The sequence below is a fragment of the Pteronotus mesoamericanus genome, unplaced genomic scaffold (genome assembly GCF_021234165.1).
Source record: "Pteronotus mesoamericanus isolate MK-2021 breed Mesoamerican mustached bat unplaced genomic scaffold, CSHL_Meso_final contig_82, whole genome shotgun sequence".
NCBI classification, from domain to species: Eukaryota; Metazoa; Chordata; class Mammalia; order Chiroptera; family Mormoopidae; genus Pteronotus; species Pteronotus mesoamericanus.
In genome coordinates this window covers 12,239,599-12,264,857 of record NW_026555265.1, presented here as the reverse complement: position 1 = coordinate 12,264,857, position 25,259 = coordinate 12,239,599, and the positions used below count along the sequence as shown (strand labels likewise).

Here is a 25,259-nt window from a genome sequence, read left to right as displayed (position 1 = left end):
GAACACATTGCCGTTTTTTTGGTTTGCTATAACAGAGCCTTTCTGTCACTATATATATTTAAATAAATTAATAATCTCTTCCTTTGTACTAACAGAGGCTATATTGATAAGCCTTTTCAGTCATGAAAATTTAAGTCAAATATCTAACTGTTAAGTAATTAAACAATAAAGATAATTCTGAATAACGAACAGAAATAGCTGTGACTTTTCCTATCAAAAGGCCACGGGCAGCGGCAATTGTGGTGAGACGATGATGCAATTGTTTTATATTTGCCGTTGGCTAACACAGAAGACAGCGAGAATAAAGAGGCCCTTCTTTCAGGAGGGACAAGGGCAGGCAAGGCAGAACACCCCGAGTACTGGGAGCACTGAGCAGCAGAGCAGAGGCTCAGGAGAGAGGGCTTGTGGGAGCTGTCTGCGAAGGGGCAGGCCCACTGACCTGTGTGTGCTGATGCTCATTGGTAAATCTTGTTTTGCGGGTTGCATTTCCACTATGTTATCTTCAAGCCTTGCGTTATGTCTGTCAGACACACTCACCTTGTGTTCTATATTCCCTAGAGTCAAGGGAGAAGACAGAAAGCTGCAACCGGATGGCAAAGTGAAAGTGATACTGACGCTGCTTGAAAAAGTCAACGGCTTCGTAGTGCAGAGCTGAGGATGCTGTAACCATGTTGAGTAGTAAAAGGTAGTCCTGGTTCTCCCGTGGAGGCAGGAGGTGTTAGGAGAAGAGGACTAAGAATAATGTGAAGGTAAAGGGCAGGAGCAACACCGGCTCCGAGAGGAGGTGGGGCCCGCTCCTGGAGCAAGATCGCCTGGCTGGTGGAGGATGGGCTAGCCGAACTCCTGAACATCCTAGAGGTCTATCAAGGAGTGTTTGTGAGCCTTTTTTCGAGAAGAGGGTGGGGATAGGAAAGATGAAATCTCAGGCTGGTATTTTCTGGGCCTTTTGCAGAACAGAGGGAGAAAGCATGAAGGAGGAAACGGAAAGTGCCTAAACTTTACCAAATTAGTTGGCCTGGAAAACCTGCCTAGCAGGTTAAATATTCAAGGATTCCATCAGTCAGTTATATGGCCAGTCCAAATAGATACCTGGTTGGCTTTGTATAGGTCAAAATATGTGTTTAATTCACTTATATTTTTATTTTTTTATTTCAAAATTGGTGCTCTACTGTAGAAAGTCAAAATTAACTGATTCATTTAAAACCATAATTTTAAATACCAGATTTGATAGTGTTGATAACTTAGTTTATTTAGAATAAAGTGTTTCTAATGCCCATAACAAACATTAAGAAATTTAGCAAACATATAATTTAATTTAAAAATACTAATCATGTTGCCCTAGCCAGGTGGCTCTGTTGTTTGGAGGATCCTCCCATAAACCAAAATGTTGCGGGTTTGATCCCCAGTCAGGGCACATACCTATGTTGCAGTTGATCCCGGTCACCCTGTTGGGGTGCATAAGAGGGGCACCAATTGATGTTTCTCTCTCACATCAGTGTTTCTGTCTTCTCTCTCTCTCTTTCTTCCTTCCTTGCTCTAAAAAAAATCAATAAACATATTCTGGAATGAGGATTTAAAAAAATACTAATCATGTTTATACACCATTTCTGCAACTCAAATAATGGGAGCTCTTTTTAATCACAAACAGTGTAAAACAGCAGTAATAAAAAGAAATCTCTCTTTGTCAAATAAGAAGAACCTAAACTTTGGCTATCTTCAACATATGAGGCCAAAATTATAATTTTTTGTCGCTCTTTATGCCTTCTCAGTCCACTATTTTTAGAAGTATCAGTGTTGCTGATAATGCAGTATATCCTGCAAGTTCAACCTTTGCAAATTGTGCCACCCAGGGCAATTGACTTGTTGAGCAAAATCTCCATGGTGACCTAGCCAGCTGCACTTAGAAATGTGAGCTGTCTACTCAAGGTTACAGTGCTTTTTTCCCCTCTGTGTATTGTATAATGCAGTTAAATATCACCTGTATGTTTCAATGAACTACAAGGTTATTGAAGGTTTGTATTTTCAAATGCCTCTAATTCATCAAATCAATTAAAAAGGAAAATAAAGATTTATTTATGTACATAAATATTAGGGAATACATCTTCTTTTTATTGGTTTGTTTTTGGGGGAGAGAGTAGGTAGAAATCTTGAGAGAAAATAAGAAAGTTGGTGTTCACATATTTTCATCATATAAAAAATTGTTATTTAGAACTGTCAGGAACTTACACATGATGGAATATTTTATCATAGATTCTGCATGGAAGAATTCTAGAAACTGGAAAAATAAAATAATTCTAATATATAGTGAATATAAAAAATATATATGTTCCAAGAAATACAAAAACAACTAAGTGGAAACAAGATTTTTAAAATGAGTGTAATATAATTTCTTTTCTGGTTTTTATTATTTTCAAATTGTTCCTCAGCCATCAAGTGGTATGATGGTTTCTAACAGTATATACCTTAGGTGGTAGCTTCATCTTCCCCTGGTGTCCACAGTGATAAAGTACGGCACTCTGGAAGCGGAGCGAGGCACTCCCTTCCTCTGTTATTTGTAAGCTCACATGAAGTAGGAAGATACCTTCTGAAGTTTTACTCATGCTGTGTTTTCTCTCCTGGCTGCAACAAGAAAAGCATTTTCTTTTAACCTGGCTGTCTTTGAAGAAGTGACTCAGAAGTCTTCATGGCCTCTAAAGGTAAGAGTAAATATAGCCAACTAATAATTTTTTCTTTATAGTATGACTAAAAATACAGAGTTGTAGGGGTATTAAAATCAATGAGATTGATACTTGAAGACCTGTCATTTGTCTCTTTTGAGCACTGGAATTTAAAAATTTTTAAACTCCAAGGAGCATGCTGCATTAAATTAAAAAAAAAAACACTTTGATGAAATGTAAAAGTTAAGCTGTAAACAATGTTTTAGTTATCATAAATATAAACATAGTGAGTTAACAGGAAAAGCTGCAGAGCAAAATTTAAAATGGGAATATTTAATGCCAAATACAAGGACAGGTTGATCTTCCAAGTTTAAAGAGATTTGAAGAAAACTTTTCATACATAAGTTAAAAAGTTTTTTTAAATTTTCCATTTGTTTGATGCAGCCATTTATTGTAATGAATTCGACATTTGTTATTGGCTAATCCTAAAATCTTAATGGACTACAAATAAATATTTCTGAACTATGAAGTAAAAATCTTTCAAAATTTCCTTGATAGTAAATTATATATGTGAACAGAAAATAACTAAATTAAGCAAACAGATTAGGCACTGGGGCAGAGAGGCACTGGTAAGTCTTTCCTCAAATCGCTAAAACAGTATAACTATCATTACTGTTGTCTTACTTTTCTTACTCTAAAGAATTTCTCAAAAAGACAAGAGTTGTGGTTGTTTCTTAGGGTAATGGTTTGCAATGTTACTAAAAATATGTGTGCAATTACATAAAAATGAAATTATAATGTATTTTCATTTCATTATCAGAGTAAGTCATTAAACTCTAAGCTCTAATGAAAAGTTTTATCATAAAGAATTATGATTAGTATAATTGATAGAAAACTAACCTAATTACAAATAGGAAAACAGAATCCACCAATTTAAAATATCCTAAATTAAATTAATGATCCATTCAAAGAAAAGCATATGCTAATTTGCTTCTTTTATCCAAATATACTTTGGGTGCTATATAATATAAAACAAACAAGGTAACTTTCCACTTTTTGTCAACATTTCATGTACACCAGGCCCTGAGTATCATTGGGAAATTTCAAACAAATTGTAAAGCAGACATGAGGCATCAAAATCATTGATTTTAATATGTGCTTCAGTTTTATACTGAAGACAAACAAAAATATCTTGACAAATATTTTAAATTTAAGCTTGACACTAACACTTAGTTCAAAACACTTCATCACTTTATAAAATAAGAGTTACAGAACAACTGTAGCCTGTAAGGTAAAGACTTGCAGAGTACTTGAAATATTTATAAGCTAGTTATACATTTTTAAAATAGTAGATAGAAATTCAAAGCCAGATGGAAATTCAAAGGAGTTCCTTCTTTATCTGGTAGTCTGAGTCTTTAAAGAAACTTGTGACTAGAAAGCAATACTATGATCAAAATGTGATTAATCTACCAAAAAAGCATTGATGCTTATTAATGATGTGTTCAACACTGAACTTTGAGGTAAAACTTCAGGTAGAAAACTAACACTCCTTCTGCATCCTACTCAAAATAACATGTGAAGTGGGTAAAACATCTGTTAGAGACCCTATACAACTTAAAAGGATTAAAAATGAAGCTTCCTTTTGAATTAGAAATCATGTTTGAGGGGGCAAGTAGGATTATCATCATTATTTACATAAACATTTTTGTGCACAATTTTCTTTAGATATATTTAAAGACATTATTTATAACATTATGAATATTCTCTGGCCCATTAAACTATATTGGCAATGATCATTTTCCCAGGTAGTACAGGCTTAGTGGACATTTCACACATTTTGTAGGCAATTCAATTGACCACTAAACTGAAGGGTAGTCTGAATACTGGATGCCATTAGAACTGAAGAAATATTTGTGTGGTCTGAAGTTCCCTGGTTTAGTGTAAATAAACACAATTTAAGAACAGGTTGGTATAAAACTTTGTTTTAAGTTTGACAAAAGCAGGAGATTCCAGGAACAAGAGCTATTTCTAAAGGGTGCTTCAATGTGAACTGAAATCCCAAATGAGGAAGCAAGTGATCTCAGAATAGGGATCCCAACAGTCTTCACCTACTGAAACTACTCATGAATAAAAACTTTGGACATGATCTGGCCTGGGCCCCAAATGCATTAATGCCTCTGGACCTGCCATGAGGTCTAAGAGCCTATAGATCTGGGTCAGGACTGTAGAGCCACTTGCCAGGCACTGAACCACCTACTGTATCTTGTTAGAGCACACCCAGTTTACATGATAAAATTCGAGTAATTCACTAATCTTTTTAATAATAAAATTGACAAGGAGAGACACCCAAATATTAATTGAAGGATAATATGTGAAGTGTAAAGTGCATAATGAGCATCCAGTTTAAGCTCTATAATTTTAAAATAAGGATGCACTTGTGTAACTACCACCGAGATTGAGATACAGAACGTCTCTGGAACCTCGTAAAGTTCCCTTTCCAGTCAATAACCATGTTCCTCCACTCCCAAACAGAAGCCTATTCTGAATTTTATCATCATGAACTAATTTTCCCTAGATCACAATTTTGCCTGTATGTTTTTCTGAAAGTCAATGACAACAGTGTGTTTGGCACTAATGCTGGAGAAAAGATGCCTGTTGCCTGTTACTATTTTTCAGTTCTTATTGTCACACTGGCCATTAGCTCCTCTGCTAAATCTGATGAAGTACCACATAGTCTCCCTCTCAGGTTACTGTTTGGGGTCCCATTCAGGCTCCTCAAGAGCAAGAGGAGTTAGTTCTAAAGCCTACATCTCCTGCGTCTTCCCTGGTCTGAGAGCAGCTCAGGATGGGGTCCTTGTGGGAAGCAGTCTGCTATGTTATGGATATGGAGATCTATTTTAGTAGGGCCAGATGACAGGTTTGTTTCCATGTGGTCCTAACCCTGAAGCTTGTCCAAATTCCAAATGCCATAGAGCAGTACAAACGGCCATTTTTCTTCATCTATTCCTGCTCTCTTAAGCGAATAAGCCAGGGAGCGAAAGACAAATACCATATGATCTCACCTATAAGTGGAACCTAACCAACAATACAAAGATGCAAGGAAAATAAGACCAGCAACACTGAAAGGAAAAGAAATCAACAGAGACAAGAGGGAAGGAGGGAGGGGGGCGGGGAAAAGGAAGGGAAGAGGCAAGTCAAGGAACATATAGCAAGGACAAAACCAAAGGGGAAGAGCTGAGGGAGGGAAGGAGGGAGGGGGCAAGGGAAAGTGGTGGGGGGTAGGCAGAGACAAATGTATTTGGAAAAAAAGATTAAATAAAGGAATCATTTGCTATTGTTCTTCATTAATGCCACAACTACACACAGCCTTAATGAGCCTACTATTACTAGAAAGAGTTTGTCATTGTCCAAAGGACCATTCCTTTGATGCCTATGTTCCTTCAATGATTTTGTTTCTTTTTTGTTTGTTTGTTTGTTTGTTTTTTAATCCACATCTAAGTGCTCGTCCTGGCTATATCTGAATTCTCTTAATAATGGGGAACTTACTATCTACAAAGACAACTCAATACTTTTCCAAATTTATTTTTAGCAATTTAAAAGATTCAGAAGGATACCTTCTCACACAAATACACACAATTTACATTAATCTGAACATCAGTGTTGAAGAGAGACTTCTAATTTATTGTGTATTATACAGATGTCATTCTAAATTTAGTATATGTATGAGAGTACTTATTCAAATATGTGTGCAACTGTTATAAGTTCCTTTTTACAGTAAATCAGAACTATTATCCGTGTCTTTCCCACTAACCTGTCTTTAGAATAGTCTGAAGTATTTGTCTTTATTTTGGCTGCTCTAATATTTGAAAATATTGTCATGAAACTTAATCCACAGCTACACTCATTCTAAAACTGCAGTATTGATAAACTAAATGAAGGCACACTAAGAATTTTTTAATCAAGGAATTAATAAAGATGAGAAGTAAAAAAACACTGGTAGTCTTGGAAAAAAACCTAGTATCTATAAAGGGAGGTATCTAAATGGCAGTCATATGAGAAGAAAAAGGAAAAATGATAGTAGAAAGAATAATTTATATTCTTTAACAAAGAAGTATGCTTTTGCTTGCACATTTATTAGGGTTATTTTACACAAGCTCCAGACTAATACACAGTAAATAGCAAATCTCCAAATTTCAATCTAAAAGGTCATGGAAACAGTAATATTTTTACCTGGCAATAGCATAGAAAACAGGTGATTCTCTTTTGAAAAAGCCAAACATTATAGAAATCTGTAATTATTTTACCTTTTGTAGGTTTTGGTCAGCTACAAAGGAATTCATATGGTCAAATAAATTTTTTAATGCTTTTCTACCAAATGTTGAGAAATCCAAGCTAAATTAGATATATTGCCCTTAAGAAGTTCATAAAATAGTTATAAATATTCTCATAGTATATAGAACTAAACCATTAATTCTCAAGTTATACCATCAGACTAATAGCATTAACTTAACTGGGAATTTACTAGAAATGCAAATTGTCAAGCTCCACCCCCATGTCAGCTATTAAACCATAAACTCTCAGGGATGGGCCTAGAAATCTTGCTTTGACAAGCTCTCCAGATGGTACTGAAGCAGGATGATGAATAAGAATCACTGAATTAAACCTAGTCATAACAATATAATTGATAATTATACAAAATATTCTTGAATTGGAGAAACAACAACAAATAAATCCCAGAGCAAGGAGAAGGAAGGAAATAGTCAAGATTAGAGCAGAACTGAATGACATAGAGACGAAAAGAACAATTCAGAGGATCAACCAATCCAGAAGCTGGTTCTTTGAAAAGATAAATAAAATTGACAAGCCTTTAAGCAGACTCATCAAGAAAAAAAGGGAGAGGACCCAAATTAATAATATCAGAAATGAAAGAGGAGAAATAACAACTGATACCACAGAAATACAAAGGATTGTCAGAAACTACTATGAACAATTATATGCCAAGAAATTTGAAAGCCTTGATGAAATGGACAAATTTTTAGAAAAGTATAATCTTCTAACACTGAAGGAGGAAGAAACAGAAAGCTTGAACAGACCGATAACAGCTGGGGAAATGGAAGCAGTCATCAAGAAACTCCCGGCACACAAAAGCCCAGGGCCGGATGGTTTCCCAGGAGAATTTTACAAAACATTTAAGGAAGAGCTAACCCCTGTCCTTCTCAGACTATTCCAAAAAATCCAAGAGGAGGGAAGACTCCCAGACTCCTTTTATGAGGCCAGCATCACCCTGATCCCAAAACCAGATAAAGACCCTACAAAGAAAGAAAACTACAGGCCAATTTCACTGATGAACATAGATGCCAAAATCCTCAACAAAATATTGGCAAACCGCATCCAGCAATACATTAAAAAGATTATCCACCATGATCAAGTGGGATTCTTCCCAGAGATGCAGGGATGGTTCAATATACACAAGTCAATAAACGTAATACATCACATAAATAAAAGAAAAGACGAACACCACATGATCATCTCGATAGATGCAGAGAAATCATTCGATAAGGTACAGCACCCAATTATAATCAAAATACTCAGCAAAATGGGAATAAATGGGGCATTCCTCAACGTAATAAAGGCCATATACGAAAAACCAAACAGCCAACATCATACTCAACGGGCAAAAACTAAAGGCTTTCCCACTAAGATCGGGAACACGACAAGGATGTCTGCTTTCACCACTTCTTTTCAACATCGTATTGGAAGTCCTAGCCACGGTCAGACAAGAAAATGAAATAAAAGGCATCCAAATAGGAAAGGAGGAAGTAAAGCTACCATTGTTTGCAGATGACATGATAGTGTACATAGAAAACCCTGTAGACTCTACAAAAAAACTCCTCAACCTAATAAGTGAATTTGGCAAAACAGCAGGATACAAACACAATATTCAGAAATCAAAGGCATTTCTGTACACCAGCAATGAAATAGAAGAAGAAGAAATCAGAAATAAAATACCATTTGATATAGCAACAAGAAAAATAAAGTACCTAGGAATAAATTTAACCAAGGAGGTAAAAAACCTGTATGCAGAAAACTATACAACATTGAAGAAAGAAATTAAGGAAGACACAAATAAATGGAAGCATATACTGTGCTCATGGATTGGAAGAATTAATATCATCAAAATGTCCATACTACCCAAAGCAATTTATAGATTCAACGCAATCCCTATTAAGATACCAATGACGTATTTCACAGAAATAGAACAGACATTTCAAAAATTTATATGGAACCATAAATGACCCCACATAGCCTCAGCAATTTTGAGAAAGAAACACAAAGTAGGAGGGATCACAATACCGGACATCAAACTCTACTACAAAGCCACTATACTCAAAACAATCTGGTACTGGCACAAGAACAGACCCATAGACCAGTGGAACAGAATAGAAAGCCCAGAAATAAGCCCAGGTCTCTATGGGCATTTAATATTTGACAAAGGGGCAGAAGCACAAAATGGAGCAATAATAGCCTCTTCAACAAATGGTGTTGGGAGAGCTGGACGGCTACATGCAAAAAGTTGGAATTGACTCATCAGCTGACACCATACACGAAAATAAACTCAAGATGGATAAAAGACCTAAATATAAGTCGCAACACCATCAAAGTCCTAGAGGAGGCCATTGGCAGGAAACTCTCAGATATCCCACGCAGCAATTTTTTCACTGATATGTCTCCTAAAGTAAGGAACATAAAGGAAAGAATAAACAAGTGGGACCTCATCAAAATAAGAAGCTCCTGCACGGCTAAAGAAAACATCAGCAAAATGAAAAAGGAGCCAACCATATGGGAAAATATATTCGCTAATGATACATCAGATAGAGGTTTGATCTCCAAGATATATAAAGAACTCACTCGACTCCACTCCAAAAAGACAAACGATCCAATCAAAAAATGGGCAAAGGACCTGGGCAGACGCTTTTCCAAGGAGGAGATACAGAGGGCCTAGAGACATTTGAAAGGATGCTCAGCATCACTAGCCATCAGAGAAATGCAGATCAAAGCCACCATGAGGTACCACCTCACACCGGTCAGAATGGCCATCATGAACAGATCAACAAACAACAGGTGCTGGCGAGGCTGTGGAGAAAAGGGAACCCTAGTCCACTGTTGGTGGGAATGCAGACTGGTGCAGCCACTGTGGAAAGCAGTGTGGAATTTCCTCAAAAAGCTGAAAATGGAACTGCCTTTTGATCCAGTGATTCCCCTGCTGGGACTATACCCTAAGAATCCCAAAACGCCAATTCAAAAGAACCTATGCACCCCAATGTTCATAGCAGCACAATTTACAACAGCCAAGTGTTGGAAGCAACCTAAATGCCCATCAGTAGATGACTGGATCAAAAAACAGTGGTACATTTACACAATGGAATACTATGCAGCAGAAAAAAAAACTACTAAACCTCGCGACAGCATGGATGGAACTCAAGAGCATTATGCATTATGCAGGGGGCGAAAGACAAATACCATATGATGTCACCTATAAGTGGAACCTAACCAACAATACAAAGATGCAAAGAAAATAAGACCAGCAACGCTGAAAGGAAAAGAAACCAACCGAGACAAGAGGGAAGGGGGCGGGAGGCGGGGAAAAGGAAGGGAAAGGGAAAGTCAAGGAACATATAGCAAGAACTCATGGACAAAACCAAAGAGGAAGAGTTGAGGAAGGGAGGGAGAGAGGGAGGGAGGGGGCAAGGGAAAGTGGTGGGCGGTAGGCAGAGACAAATGTATTTGAAAAAATAAAGAAAAAAAAGAAAAAAAAAACCCAAAATATTCTTGAAAATTATGAGGCACCCTCATAATATTTAGAGAAGGGAGAATATTACTGAAAGTCATAATTATGATTCAAAACCTGTATCTAAGTTACCCTTTTATTTTTAGAGAATATTTCATTCTTTCTACTATTTATTTTCTTTTTTATATTTTATAATTTTTTACTTCTTTGAACGGAAGTTTTACAGGCCTTCAAACAATATGTATTTTCTAAAATCATGTTTTTAGCCCAAGTTACCCAACATTTTTTCACAACTACTAACAATCTTCTACATTCCTTTTCGCTGGTTTAGGAGTCAAGGGGTATGACAGTGAGTAGGATAAAATGAAGGAAAGGGCAGCACGAGTTCTACCCACCAAATTAGAAGTAACAAATAGTATTTAAAAAACTAAATGTAATGATTTTTTTCCTCTTGCAGATGCACAGAACCAAAGCAGCAGAGGTCTGCCTCATTTTCTTCCTGGAGCTTCAGACTCGGACCATGACCGACATGTCTCACCTTCCAATCCAGAGAGCCAAGTGTGGCATTTAGGTCACCCTCCACCAGGCAGTCTCCCTCCTGGTCTGGAATATTTAAGCCAGGTGTTTTTATTTTTCTATTACTATGAATGTTTCTCCTTAAAATGAATACAAACTTGGTTTCTTGCTTTTAAACCAAGGTTGAAGGACTTCAATAACCTACTGAAGTGAGAAAAGCATTATAAACCATGAAATTAATTTTTTTTCTTTTATTTATTTCTATTTTGGGGGAAGAAATTTGTTTACTTTTATTACCACTTCTAGTTTCTTTGACAGAGTAATAAGACTAAACATTTTCAATTGAGCTATTTAGCATGTTTACCCTTCTTCTCATTGCTCAAAGTGTCAGCAAATTTATCCTCAAAAAACATTTAATATGTATATCTAACATCGACAGCTGTTTAATTAAAGAATATTTATTGAGCACTTGCTAAAATCAAACCATATAAAAAACATATAACCTAGTCCCTTTCACTCAAACATTCTGTGACCTAATAGACAAGACAAAAAAAATGTTGGCAAAAAGTGCCAGGCTGTTTACCAAAGCCAAATAACACACAACTGTAATGTGTGGTGTATAGAAGAGAAAAAGGTTGTTATACTGAGCAAGAAGCTTCTGTAATGAGCTGAGAGTTTGTCTTCAATTGAATCTCAGGTGATGGATGCAAATCCAAGGGAACGGAAACTACCAAGTTGATAATATTGCCTTTGACACTGTTGTATCTCCAGGTTAATTTGCTTGAAAAATCATATTATTATTAGTTATAGTCACTAGTTATCATTGGAAGATAAGCAGTGATTTAACTTCATAATAATTCAATCAAGATATACCATCTGAATTATATGACATGTGAATAGCAATTGTATTTATATATTTTATATATATATATATATATAATTGTTGCCTTGGTATTTTATCCTACAAAAGATTGGAAATACACTTACACTAATATTGAGATGTCAGCACATCTGCTGCAATTTTCAGCTTGTTTGGCATTCTTTCAAACTATAAAGTCTATCTCCTTTATCAAAATCAAATCTCTGTGTTAATTCCCTTAAGGTACAAGAGATTTCTGTTATGCCTGATAGGGTTTAAGCTGCATGCAGCATATGTTCCTGGGAAAATGTTTATAATTGCAGATGCCTTCTCCAGAAACCCACTGGCAGACAAATGTACTTTAGAGACTGGGGAGCTCAGGGAGATATGTAAAAGAGCTGGGAAAGCTAACCCACCATCTTCCATCTGCAGAAAGGATCAGCTGTAATAGCTGACTAGAGTTGATTAACTGCTGCAAGCTGTTTGGGAACGTTGTCAGACAAGGTTTTGCCAAGGATAAGAGTGATATACCAGTGCCAGAGGGCTGAGGTTTGATGATCACATATGGTCATCACATATTCTTCTTCCATCCATGAATGATGACACACCCGGAGCCAGATGCTTGACATGAATACATTTTCTTTCATAGTCAATAAATAGAGATATGAACTCATCGGCTTCAGTTCTAAAACAAAGTCAATTTTCCAAAAATATTCCTATGGTGATATTTTACAGAAAACAAAAATATGTCACAAATTGGTGAATATTTTACTTCAAAGGTAAAGATAATTTATTCACTTTATTCTAAAAGAACATATTTGTTTTAAAGTACTGTGTGTATAACGGGATGAATGTTATTTTAAAATTTCATTTTAAAAGCTTTATATACCACAAGTCTGTAAGAGACATCTATAGAATCAATTCTTATGCATTAACTTTTATCTAAAAACCATAAGAATTAAGTAAAATTATGAACTTTTGGAAATAACACATTCTTCTATAAAAAGAAAAAAATACACAAAGTTCTCTAAATTGAAAAAAAGTAAAATTTTAAAGAATCACTTATTCTCTTTTAATCAAGTCCACCCAAAAATATTGTAAATCATTTTTTCCATTAACAATTTATAAATATATTCCCGTGTGTGTGCGTGCACGCGCGTGAGCGTATAAAGAGAGCGAGCGAGCTAAGGTTAAATCTAAGAATAAAATTAATAGCTTCTTTTTCCAGATTAGATTAACACAGTCATAATAGTCAATAATATTTTATTCTACAAGTGCCAAATTATAATTTAGTTATCTATAGGTAAGAGAAATACATTAAAGTCTAAAAAGTATGTAAATATTCCATTTATTTTGAAGTTCAGCTGACCCTTGAACAACTCATAGGTTACAGACACTGACCCCTTGCACAGAAAAAATTCATATATAAATTTTGACTCCCCCAAATATACCCTACTATTGAATGGAAGCCTTACTGATAACATATTCAATTAACACAAATTTCGTATGTTATATGTACTAAGTACTGTATTCTTACAATAAAGTAAGCTAGAGAAAAAGAAATGTTACTAAGAAAGTCATAAAAAGGAAAAAATATATTTACAGTATTTATTGAAAAAAAATCTGCATATAAGTGGACCTGCACAATCCAAATTTGGGTTGTTGAAGAGTCAACAATACCTATATTAAATGTAATTACTGATATCTACAAACCTGATACATTATGCATAAGAAGTTATTATTAAGCTGTATATCCAAGGCTGTCATTAGCTATCCATTCTATAGCATTCATACTTTAGGGGTGCTTTAGTTGCCCTGACACCTAAATATATGATTTGAAGTTTAAAGTTTAAACTTTCCAACAATTCCCAGTTCATTAATTAATAGCAAAGGATGGAAAAGGCCCATTTACACCATGGTTTATAGGTGGCGTAAGACAAAAAGGAAACTACAACCAAAAACAAGACCTTCAAGTGCAGAAGGTTTTCTCACAGAGATAGATCAAATCCAATCAAATGTTATTACAGAGGATAGGGTATTCACCTATATAAGGATACAGAAAATAAGGAAGAAAGGTATTTAAAGGCCCTGTAGTCACTTAAGAATTGTTTCTCCCAGTTTCTAAGATTAGCTTAGTGATGCCAGTACAAGAGAGTGGAAAGCATATCAAAATTGGCTGTAGTACAGCCTGAATTCAAATCCCAGCGCAACCACTTACAGACTGCAGTTCTTGGGAAAACTATTTAATCTCTCTGGGATTGTTGTCTCACACGTAAAACATAGTGGTATCTATCTTTCTGAGTTCTTGTGAGAATTAAATCAGACACTATGTCAAAATATCTAGCATAGTGACTATCTCAGTATAGTCATTAAATAAACAACTGTCATTAATATATATTACAGAGGTATAATTTCCCTTTCCATTGTAGAATGGGTCTTAACTGTTATCCCTTTAATTTCAAGACTAAGACTTGATCCATGACACTAATATTTAAAGGCCCTAAACTTAAACCTTAGTCTTGGCCCTATAGTTCTCCCTGTCCCTAGGTTACTTCTACGTAGAGCCACTGCTGAATCCTTATGGATGGCTTTAATGAGGCTTATGTCTTCTCTTCCCAAAGCCCTCAAATTCTCTCAAAGGAAGAGACCAGAACTAACAACAATACAGTACAAAAAACCTGATTTTAATTTTTTATAAAATTTAGCGGGATGGCATTGGTTACTAAAATTATATAGGTTTCAAGTGTACAATTCTATGATATATCATCTGTATATTGTTTTGTATACCCACCACCCAAAGTCAAATTTCATTCCATCACCATAGAGTCCACCCCCTCGACCCTTTACTATTGCCCGAAACTTCTCCCTTCTGGTATGCACCATACTTAGTCTGTGTCTATGAATTTTTGTTTGTTTGTGTTATTTGTTCATTTGTGCTTTCAGTTTTATATCTCACATGATTGAAACCATATGGTTCTTAACTTTTTCCAAGTATTAACCTTAGCATGCTATTCTAAAGATACATCCATGTTGTCACAAACATGGCAGTATTTCATCTTATGACAGAGTCGTATTCTTTATGAATCATCTGCTGAGGGACAATTCACTTTCCATGTCATGGCTACCATGAATAATGCTTCAATGAACATAAGGATGCATATATCTTTTCAAACTTTTGGGATAGATATCCAGAAGAGAGGTTGCTGGGTAATATGATAATTCTATTCTTAATTTTTTAAGGAACACCCATACCATTGTCCATAATGAATATACCAGTTTATATTCTCACCAGCAGTGAATTACTGTTCCTTTATCTCCACAACCTCTCCAACACCTGTTATTATCTGTCTCTTTGATAATAACCATTCTAACAGGTGTGATGTGGTATTTCATTGTAGTTTTTATTTGTATTTTCCCTAGTAGCTAGTGAAGTTGAGAATCTTTTCATATAGTTATTGGCCATTTGTATGTCTTCCTGTGAGAAGTATCTGTTCAGGTCCTCTGCCCATTTTTAAAAAATATGGAGTGCTTCACAAATTTGCATGTCATTTTTGCATATTTTTTTTGCAAATATTTATGCATATTGTTGAGTTGTCGGAGTTCTTTATTTATTTTAGATATTAACCCCTTGTTGGAGTTATTTGCAAATAACTTCTCCCATTTGGTTGGTTCTAATTTAAAAACAATGCCATAATTGTTAAAGTAGGTTTTATAATATCTTAAATCATAAATTATTTTTGGAAAATATATTTTGTGAATCTTAAGAAGAGGCCACATGCTCACTTTTATCAATAACAACATTTGGATAAAGGAATGATATTAGTTTTACCTCCACTTCAGTATATGCAAGGAGAATGAAGGAAATAATATAACTTTCAATTTTCTGTGTTTGTCATAGCCAATCAATGCCAAATATTAGTAATGACAGTTACATGTGAGTTTATTAATGTGGAAAGATAATAAAGAAAATTTAAAGGGAAAATAGAAAATTAAATACTAGAAATGACAATGACCAGCATTATACTATGCTCATGACTTCGAGTACTGAATGTCATAGTTAAGGTATACACAAACAAAATCCATTCTAAAAACATATTTTAAAATTTTCTTTAAGAACAGTCTGTATTGCCTACTTTTATACTTGTTTCACAATTGTATAGATACTTTATTTACTGTAAATTAACTTCATTTCTAATTATATAAGGCAAATTTTACCATGCATTTAGTGGCATAACTCTCATTCTGCTTATATTAATATTTTGTCAACATCAGCAAGATTTTTTTCCTAGTCCAGAGGAAGGTATGAATGAGAAAATTTTCCAGAGTATGCTCTTTCAGCTGTCACAAAGACATATCCTCACTGTGCAGCATGAGCTGCAGCTTAACAAGAGAGTCAAGTTAGGTGGAGTTGTGAGAGGCCAGACATTCAGATCCTTGTTGCTTTGTTTCATTTCTTTAAAATAAAAAAAAGGGAGGGGGAGTAGACATTTAAAACCTCACTGGTATTATTGTTCAGAGATTGTTTAAAAGAATGTTCTCAAAGTATAGTTTCCAACAGCTACCCTTTTATTCCATTAACACAGAAAGAGCACAGAGTTAACGACAGTTTCCATTTATATTTTGGGCAATCCTGCTTGGAACTTTCGGGGTTCTTGTTATATTTTACTTTCATATTAATAAAAAACATTTTGCTTTCTTTTTCATTATAAAATGTGAACTGTATTCAACTGTTTTGATAACAGAGAATACAAAGATCACCTTATTTCATATAGTCTAGTAAACAACTTAATAATATCTCCAAAAATGGTCAGAGTTGTGATGTAATACTTTTTATTTCCTTTATGTCATCCTTTAACAGTTAGACCTCATAATTATACACCAGCAGGTGGAGCTTCTTGGAAGTAAGTATATTTTATTCTTTACTTATTAAAACTGTTGATAATATTTTAGGTTTCAGAAGTTTCTTTCCATTTAAATATTTTATAAAGAATCAAGTTAAATTTTTAGAATAGGTTTAGGTTGAAAATAGCACTATTTTATTTTATTGTTTTATAATAAACATTGTAAGTAAAATTATTAGTCTAACATAAATAAACCTAAAGGCATAAAACTCTCCAAACCTTTGGTGATATTGCCATTAGGAATCTAACATCATTTTTAATCTTAAACTAATAAAAAAAAGTGATGATTTGCATGGTTGCTAATACTTTACATTTTCTTAATAATTCCTGAAATGAAATTCAAGTTTGAGACTAAATTTTAAAACAAGTTTAAACATCAAAACAAGTAGGACTAATTGAATGCAAATTACTTGAATATTTTTTGTTCTTAATATACCATATTATTTCTAAAATATGTCAAAATTGAAATAGCAGGATAGCATGTAGCTCTAGGTATATTACCAGATAGATATTTTAAGCAAAATTCTTACTATCATGTTAGTCGTCCCAATAAATTTCATAACAATGACATGATTATTATTTGAGTATCATATTATTCTTTATAGGATAGCTTTTTCAGTTGAAAAGTGGTATTGCATATTTCCAAGTAGATCAGGTATCTAGAATCAGCATTTGTTAAATGCACAGCTTTGCTCTCAGAGTTTACTTCAATTTCCATAGAGAAGTCCTCAAATTTTAGAACACAGAAGTAGATGTGTGAAGAAGATACCATATTCTTAATAGTTAATGTCACTGTTTTTTAGTAACATTACACTTTTTATTTGTTTAAAGTTATGATACTAAGCGCTAGCATTTCTTTGAAGAATTTTCTTTTTTGCCCCATCAGTGATACTTGGCACTGAGACCTCAAACAAGTACGAGATTAAAAACAGCTTGGGACAAAGAATATACTTTGCCGTAGAGGAAAGCATCTGCTTCAATCGGACTTTCTGTTCCACACTGCGATCTTGCACTCTGAGGATCACAGATAACTCGGGTCGAGAGGTGATCACAGTAAACAGGCCCTTGAGGTGTAACAGCTGCTGGTGCCCTTGCTACCTGCAAGAGGTCAGTCATTGGCTCTGGTGTGCTTTTTTCTCCTACTTTTAAAAAGCCTAGCAATTATTTCTTTAATAAATGGCATTCACCTGGAGCTATGGGGCAATTAACATTTCAATTGTTTGAATTAATAGTTTCTCCTTTAGAATCAGAATAGCTTGAGGATTTGGTAATTCACTGATTTTTTTTTCCTTTCCAACAACAACAAAAATAAAGATAGCAGCTTCTATGTTCTTAATTGGTGAAGACAGCTCATGCACCATGTAAATGAGACACATCTTCCTGAATCTTGGTATTAGCATGTAATTGTAATATCTGAGTTTCACCATTAAGCAAATCTACCCTTTGTCCCTTTGTCTCAACTGTAGCAAAGTTGAGAAAGTGCTAAGTGATGATACTGAACTCTTCCAAGATATTCTCTCTTGGTTAGATAATGTTGTTTAGTACAGAATGTCCATTGTATTCACTCATTTATGACATACATCAAGGTTTGGAAAAGATAATGTTATTGTTCTAGAGGGAATCATTCAATTATTTTATTTTAATATATAATAGATTCTGTTACTCTTTAATGGACCTGTAATAACAACTTTCGTTGGCATAATGCAGGTGATAAATAATGTTTACTTATTTTGATGTTTTTAATATCATGATATCTCAATGAGCTAGAAAGAACAGGTTTTATTACCCACATTTTGCAGTTGAGGAAACAGGCTAGAGCGTGGAGGTGACTTACCTATGATTGCATATCTAGGAAATATAAATGGAGCTCAGTCCAAGTGTCTTTATTGAAGCGCAAGTTGCTCTATGAAGGGCCTGTGTTCAAGTGTTCTAGAGTAATGGAAATAATATTAATGGAAGGAGGATAATTAGGGAAGTTTATTCACCAAATATTTATGGCTAATCACTTGGCTTTAGTAATAAGATAGCTGAGGTGTTCATACATGGAGCCCAAGAATTTCTATCCTCCTACCGAGAATATTTAAGAGCTAATATGCTCCAACATGGTATAGTCAGTATAATCACAGAATATATGCCCATTTGAATATTTCTGATAATTGGTGTTTTATTTTATAGTAGCCAGTATCACATAAATTAATCATAAGATATATCCTGATACCTATTAATAATTTTTAAAAATTGGTCACAATGAAACCAATAATTCTAAAAGTGATCCCAGAACAATTCTATATAATTCTAAGGAGTCTTGTTGAAACTACTATAGACATACACACAAGACTATGAATTTAATAAATAAGGCAAATGAGATCTGATGATGGTTAATTTGATTTAAAAGCCAACAATTTTCATTTTGTGCACCCACTTCCAGCTCTTTTACAAAGGACTGATTTGGCTACATAAATCTATTGAAATACAATATGATGAAAAGTAAAGAAACTAGAATGAAGGATAATCAGTAAAATACTAAAGTTTGAAATGAGATTTCTAATCTTTAACACTTTGGAAGAAATTAAGCTGTGATTATATTGGTGTGTAATAATTATAACTCTGCAGAAGCATTTGCTCTTAAGTGAACACAGAAAAGCCAGAAGTTGACAATCTGAAGAGAAAAAAAAAATTTATGCATACTTAATGGTTGATAAGTGAAGATTAAAAATAGATGTGTGTTGTAGCAATAACTGAACAAGAGTCAATATTAGGTCCCTCACGTGAAACAGCTTCCCATGCTTGATCAACTGTTGTACTTGGAACAAAAATGGAAAAGAATCAGAAGACAGCTCTGGGAAAGGTTCTCTTTAGGGAAGTAAGATCAAAGACTTGTGCTTTTAATGAATAGTGCTAAACTTTTATCTATACAGTGAATTTCTTAGTTTCTATAAAGTATGAAAGAAATACTACATTGCTTCCTTAGATGCAGATATTTAAAATGATTTGTAGAATATAAAAATAATTTCATAAAAGTATATTTTAGAAGTAAACTTACATTATAATAAAATTAAAATATAGTAACCTTAGAAAATCTTATTTTATTTTTATCTCTTCTTACAGTTAGAAATCCAAGCCCCTCCTGGTACTACAGTTGGTTATGTTGCACAGAAGTGGGACCCCTTTCTGCCCAAATTCACAATCCAAAATGCAGACAGAGAAGATATTTTGAAAATTGTTGGTCCTTGTGCAATATGTGGCTGTTTTGGCGATGTGGATTTTGAGGTATGATTGACAAAATGAAGGAAGTTTTCACCTAGGTCCTGATTTTTTGCAACATAATTCAATTTTTTAAAATGTTCAAATCATAAAAAAAAATCTCTGGAATAAATATATTATTATAAATATAGAAATATGTTATTAGAAAATAATATATTTATGAATAATATAATAAGCCAATATTGTACATGTTGATAGTAACTCATAATTTCAGAAATACTAAGTCCAAGAGTTTTTTTAACATACTATAAAAAGTTGATTTATGTGGAACTATATAGCACCATGGTCTAAAACAAATATAGTTTAGAATCACATAAATTACATCTTCTTCCTTTTACTCCTGGTGTTTATGTTCTCTAGTTCAAATCTCATCTCAGAAGCATATTCCATTAAAATATCACTAATTTAAAAGTCATGTTTATAACACTTGATAACTTTGTTTTATAAAACAATCTCTCACATAAATGTATTTGTGTAAATTGAATGTTAAAAAACAATAGATATTTTCAAATTTAATCTGTATCAGTATGAACTATCTTAACAGCTTCTCCTAGAAGTACATCTTAGGCAGAGGAGATGGTCTGATTTAAATTGTATATTTACTTTTTATCCATTCATTCATGTACATCCACCTAGGACATTCAGTTTGTAGAACTTTAGGGAACACCATTCCCATAGAATACAATGCAAATTTTTCAAAATGAGCTATCCTAACTCCACCCCACTTCAGGAGGACTTGGCATGGTTCTCCTAAGAGTGAAGTATAAAAATGCGCCCTATAATCAAGGAGAACTTAGACATAAGAGTTTTAGTAGTCCTGGTATAAGGATGTCCTAAGTAACTTTCTCTATTTTTTATCTTCTACTGATATACCAAAAGTGAAAGTTTATACTGAATCACTTTCAGCCTTTGAATGGCAAACAGCACAAGCAAATAAATAACTGATAAAGTTTACTTGTGGGCTCTTTCTAGCTGAGGAAGATAACAGATAATTTTTGTTAGGTCAAATTAGCCTAAATTTCCTGTGTGATGTATTAGGGCTTTTTTAGTGCAAAAATAGGAGTTATGTTTGGTTATAAAGGAATGATTTAGTAAATGTCTAAGTATAATGTAAAAATGAGATTAAGATGGTTAATGATATTTAAATGTGTTTGTAATTATAAAATCTTAGCAGCAAATTTTAAGTTAACAAATTATACCTAGAAGTGAAGCTAATTCCTTGTAAAACCTTTCTCAAACATATTTTTTCTTTTCTTTCTTTTTTTACATTAATACCGCTATCACTGTCCCCTATTTCCCCCCTTCGCCCACTTCCACCCAGTACCCACCCCCCACCTCAGCCATTGTTGTCTGTGTTCACGGGTGCTCTACATAAATGCATATATATTCTTTGGCTAAACTCTTCCAGTCCCCCCGACTCCCCTCCCCTCTGAGATTTCTCAGTCTGTTCCATGTATTCATGCCTCTGCCTTTATTTTGTCCATCAGTTTATTTTGTTCATTTTAAAATCTGGACCTCTAGTAAAGGAATTACCTTCCCAGTTAGATCACATAACTGAGACTATGTACCTGCTGCCATCTTGTGGTCATCTGGTCTTAATTATTTATTGCTATTATGTTCTCCATCTGTATATTTAAAAAATTATGATGGATTAGAAAACTGTCATAAAAGATTCCTGAAGAATGAACTGCAAAGTTAAATCTACAGACTTGTACTTATATAAAGGAATGAACATCACATTGTCATAGAGGTGATTAATGAAATAATTTATCTCCATGAAGAAGTGTAAAACCATCTGCATCTCCTTCAAATTTAATACCTCTTATTTTCTTTTTAAAGGTGAAGACAATTGATGAAAAGCTTACAATTGGGAAGATTTCAAAATACTGGTCTGGGTTTGTAAACAACGTTTTCACCAACGCTGACAACTTTGGCATCCACGTTCCTGCTGATTTAGATGTGACTGTCAAAGCAGCGATGATCGGTGCTTGCTTTCTCTTTGTAAGAATGTAACTGATTTATTTTTCTCCTTTTCAATGACCAATTACAAACACACAGCATTTACCCCAAAGAATAACATTTGTGTAGAAGCCTCCTTTAGGACCAACATTCTTCAGGGGTAAGGAGTCAGGAGACTGCATTTCTGTCAGGAAGCCCCCTTCTCATCATTTCATCAAAACCTGAGTTTCCCTTCTCTTTTAACTTCAATTTAGGTTTTTGGTGTAGTTTCACATTCACTGAAAAGTGTGTAGATATAACAATCCCAATTATTTATCCCGGATAAAGTTTGGGACAGTTTCATTGCTTATCAATGAGCTAGGTGATGTTCAGAACATGAAAGGTGCCATTTTCTTGACCTTCTGATATGTACATAGATACAGGAGATGACAGAGAACATTCCAGTTTCCATATTACAAAGACATTATATCTTTATCCATTCTTTCCAAATTCCAACTTGATTAAGAACATTTTCTTCTTTGGTGTGGAGGCTGCTGATAGAAAAACAGAAGTCTAATAATATCTGTGCCAAAGGGTTGGCTGTCTCCTGTCCTATTGTCCCCTCCAGTATCTCGTTCACTGCCCAGCATTTTCAGTGCACTCACAAAAATTCATGGAACTTAAAAATTACCCTACATTCTACCTCTCATATTTTCTTGTTCTTCACGGTTTTAGGATCCTAAATCTTATGGTTATATTAATGTGCGCTTCTAGGGGGAAAATAACAGGCCCTATTTACTCAGCCTCTCGTAACACACTTGGGAGATATATTAACTAAAAATAATTCCCTGGTGACATCAATGATGGATACTTAAGAGTTTAATACAGAAAAACATAATTACATATATATGAGAGAAAGAGGGATTACTTCTGAAGTTTAAAAGGAATTTTTATTGGTTCCTTATGGTTGGTAGAAGGCTAGGTTTTCGGCCTTGCTAAGTAGTCACTCACCCTCGATTCCCATTATCATCTACAGATATAATAAATTCCAGTCATTCTTGTCTGTCACCTACCATTTCTTTCATTCCCTGTTCTCTCTTCACTTGACAAGGCTGTTAATTTGCCAGTTCCTGCTCACTTTTTCCATTTTGATCATTCTGCACTTCAACACCAATTCCCCCAAATACATACATGCACACACATGTGTGCGTACACACACACACACACACACACACCCACACACACACACCCTCTTCCGCAAACTTTAATTTGGCCATTTTGATAATCCCTGTACTTAATGTTTATATTAAATAAGAGATCATCTTTAATCTGCCTCATCCACTTCTTTTATGTAAAAGGCTGATGGCGATTATCTACTGTTGGCAGTTCCCCACACTGTAAATTGGAGAAGCACTGGTCTGGATTAATACCCCAATCACCTGAAAGATAACTTTTAACTCCAGAGTCTGAAGATATCTAATGACACCCATCCATTGCTTTTTTTTTCATTTTTACCACAATATTATAAAATATTTGTGCTTTTTGCTAACATATCTTTTAAAACAATTTCTCACATGTATTACCAATATAAATTACTGACATCTATAAATAAATTGATAGGAAGGATTATCTTTTTTAATTGTTAAATACTGTCACCACTTTATTACCTTGTTTTAAGAGACTTTAAAAAGCTGCTAGCGTGAGGACATTCCCTGATCCAAACAGCAAAATTCATAAGTACGTCTAACTTTTGTCCTCCTGTGGTTCAAGCCTACCACTTCACATCCCCAGCTCTAACCTCTTGCCTCCCGAGGGCCCTCTGGTATAGTTGTCAGTACTTCCCTAGATGACTATCAAGTTACTGATCACAGAGTCCATGATGATATATCTAATTCTTGTTCAAAGATCAGTGTCTATTTCAGCTTCCTACACTGACCCAGAATGTCCTACAATCTAATTCTGCAAAGTCTAGATCACTCAAATTTTGACCGATGACACTATGCTGATTCAGATAAGGCTTTCAATTACTTGTGCTCTGAAAATCAGACACACAAGTGTCATAAAACTTACAATTTTAAAAAAATTTTCCTCCTACTGATAAATGGCATGTTGCTGGAGCACCATAAGGAAAGATAACTGCTTTATGTAATCAAAGCTTACATGTGATAATCTTGATCTTAAATTGTTGCCTTTTTGTAAATTCACTTACATTCATTTTACTTCTTTGTAGGATTTTATGTTCTTTGAACATTCACTGGCTGGATTATAACAAGCAAGATGACAAAAAAAATAAAATATGCAGGAAATATTTAAGTAAGTAAAAGGCAACTTTAAATGATTTCTTTTCCTTGAAGATGTTGACATTTGATGCTAATTCTTTTTCATTTTCTTCTAGAAACCCTTGGGCTTTGGATTTCATTTCTGAATGGTTTGAGTATTTACTCATTTGTAACAAAATGTTATTACATTTAATAAAGCATAATGCAATTAAGTAGTTATTTTGGTTGTGAATGCATGAGAGCTAAAAAAACAAGATTACTGTCCCTAGCACAAGGTTACTTTGAGAGATTACCATTCTTCCTCTTCATTCTTTTGAAGTTATTGCATGGATAAGCATGAAAGATGACAACTAAGGCTTGCAGCATCACTGTTGAAAATTCAATGTTTAGAGAGTACTTTGAAGTTTTTCTGGTACCAAAGCTGGTTACTAATCAGAAGAACTGGATTTCTAAAATACCCTTTCATAAGTAGTCTTTTTTAACTTTATTTATTAATCTTTTATTGTAGCAAGACATTTTTACTCTGTATTGGAAAAGCTAAAAATTGGTTACATAGTATGTTTAAAGATGAGAAGGAAGATAGAGGAAATCAATTAACTGGTATCGCCCGCACTTGGGAGCAAGGTCATCAGGGGCGGGAACTCAAGTCCTATGACTAATAGGCATAACCTGTGTGCTAGTCCTGTCTCTCTCAACTTACCATGTAGTCTTTCAGAACCTCCTCAGGTCTCCCATTTGCTACTTTGCAGAGCCATGTTGATGTTTAAGAGGAGCAGTGTTTCCTCCATTTCCCCTTTATCTATTTTAACTAAACACTTTAGTTAACTAACACTTTAGTTAAAATAGATAAAGTGTGTGTGATTTATGGTCATTTATAACAAGCTGAAGGAGATGGTGTTTTTTAAAGCTGATGCATGTTTACTAATAAAACAGAGGAAAAAAAACCTAACACTTTTGAGGGCTTATTATACGCCAGGCACTATGTTTCATATAAATTCCTGGTGGGGTGACAAAATGACACAGAAACAAAGGAAAATCAGGAGGTATGTGGAAGAC

At 34.4% G+C, this 25,259-nt stretch overlaps 1 protein-coding gene across 1 annotated transcript; it reads left to right on the top strand.

The window, feature by feature from the left end:
• Positions 1 to 2,683: 2,683 nt before the first annotated feature.
• Positions 2,684 to 24,193, top strand: LOC129079997 (phospholipid scramblase family member 5). The gene is made up of 7 exons (XM_054585279.1): positions 2,684 to 2,696; positions 10,904 to 11,067; positions 16,680 to 16,722; positions 17,609 to 17,829; positions 19,831 to 19,992; positions 21,826 to 21,987; positions 24,155 to 24,193. The coding sequence occupies exons 1-7, from the start codon at positions 2,684 to 2,686 to the stop codon at positions 24,191 to 24,193; spliced, it is 804 nt and encodes a 267-aa protein (XP_054441254.1).
• Positions 24,194 to 25,259: the final 1,066 nt, after the last annotated feature.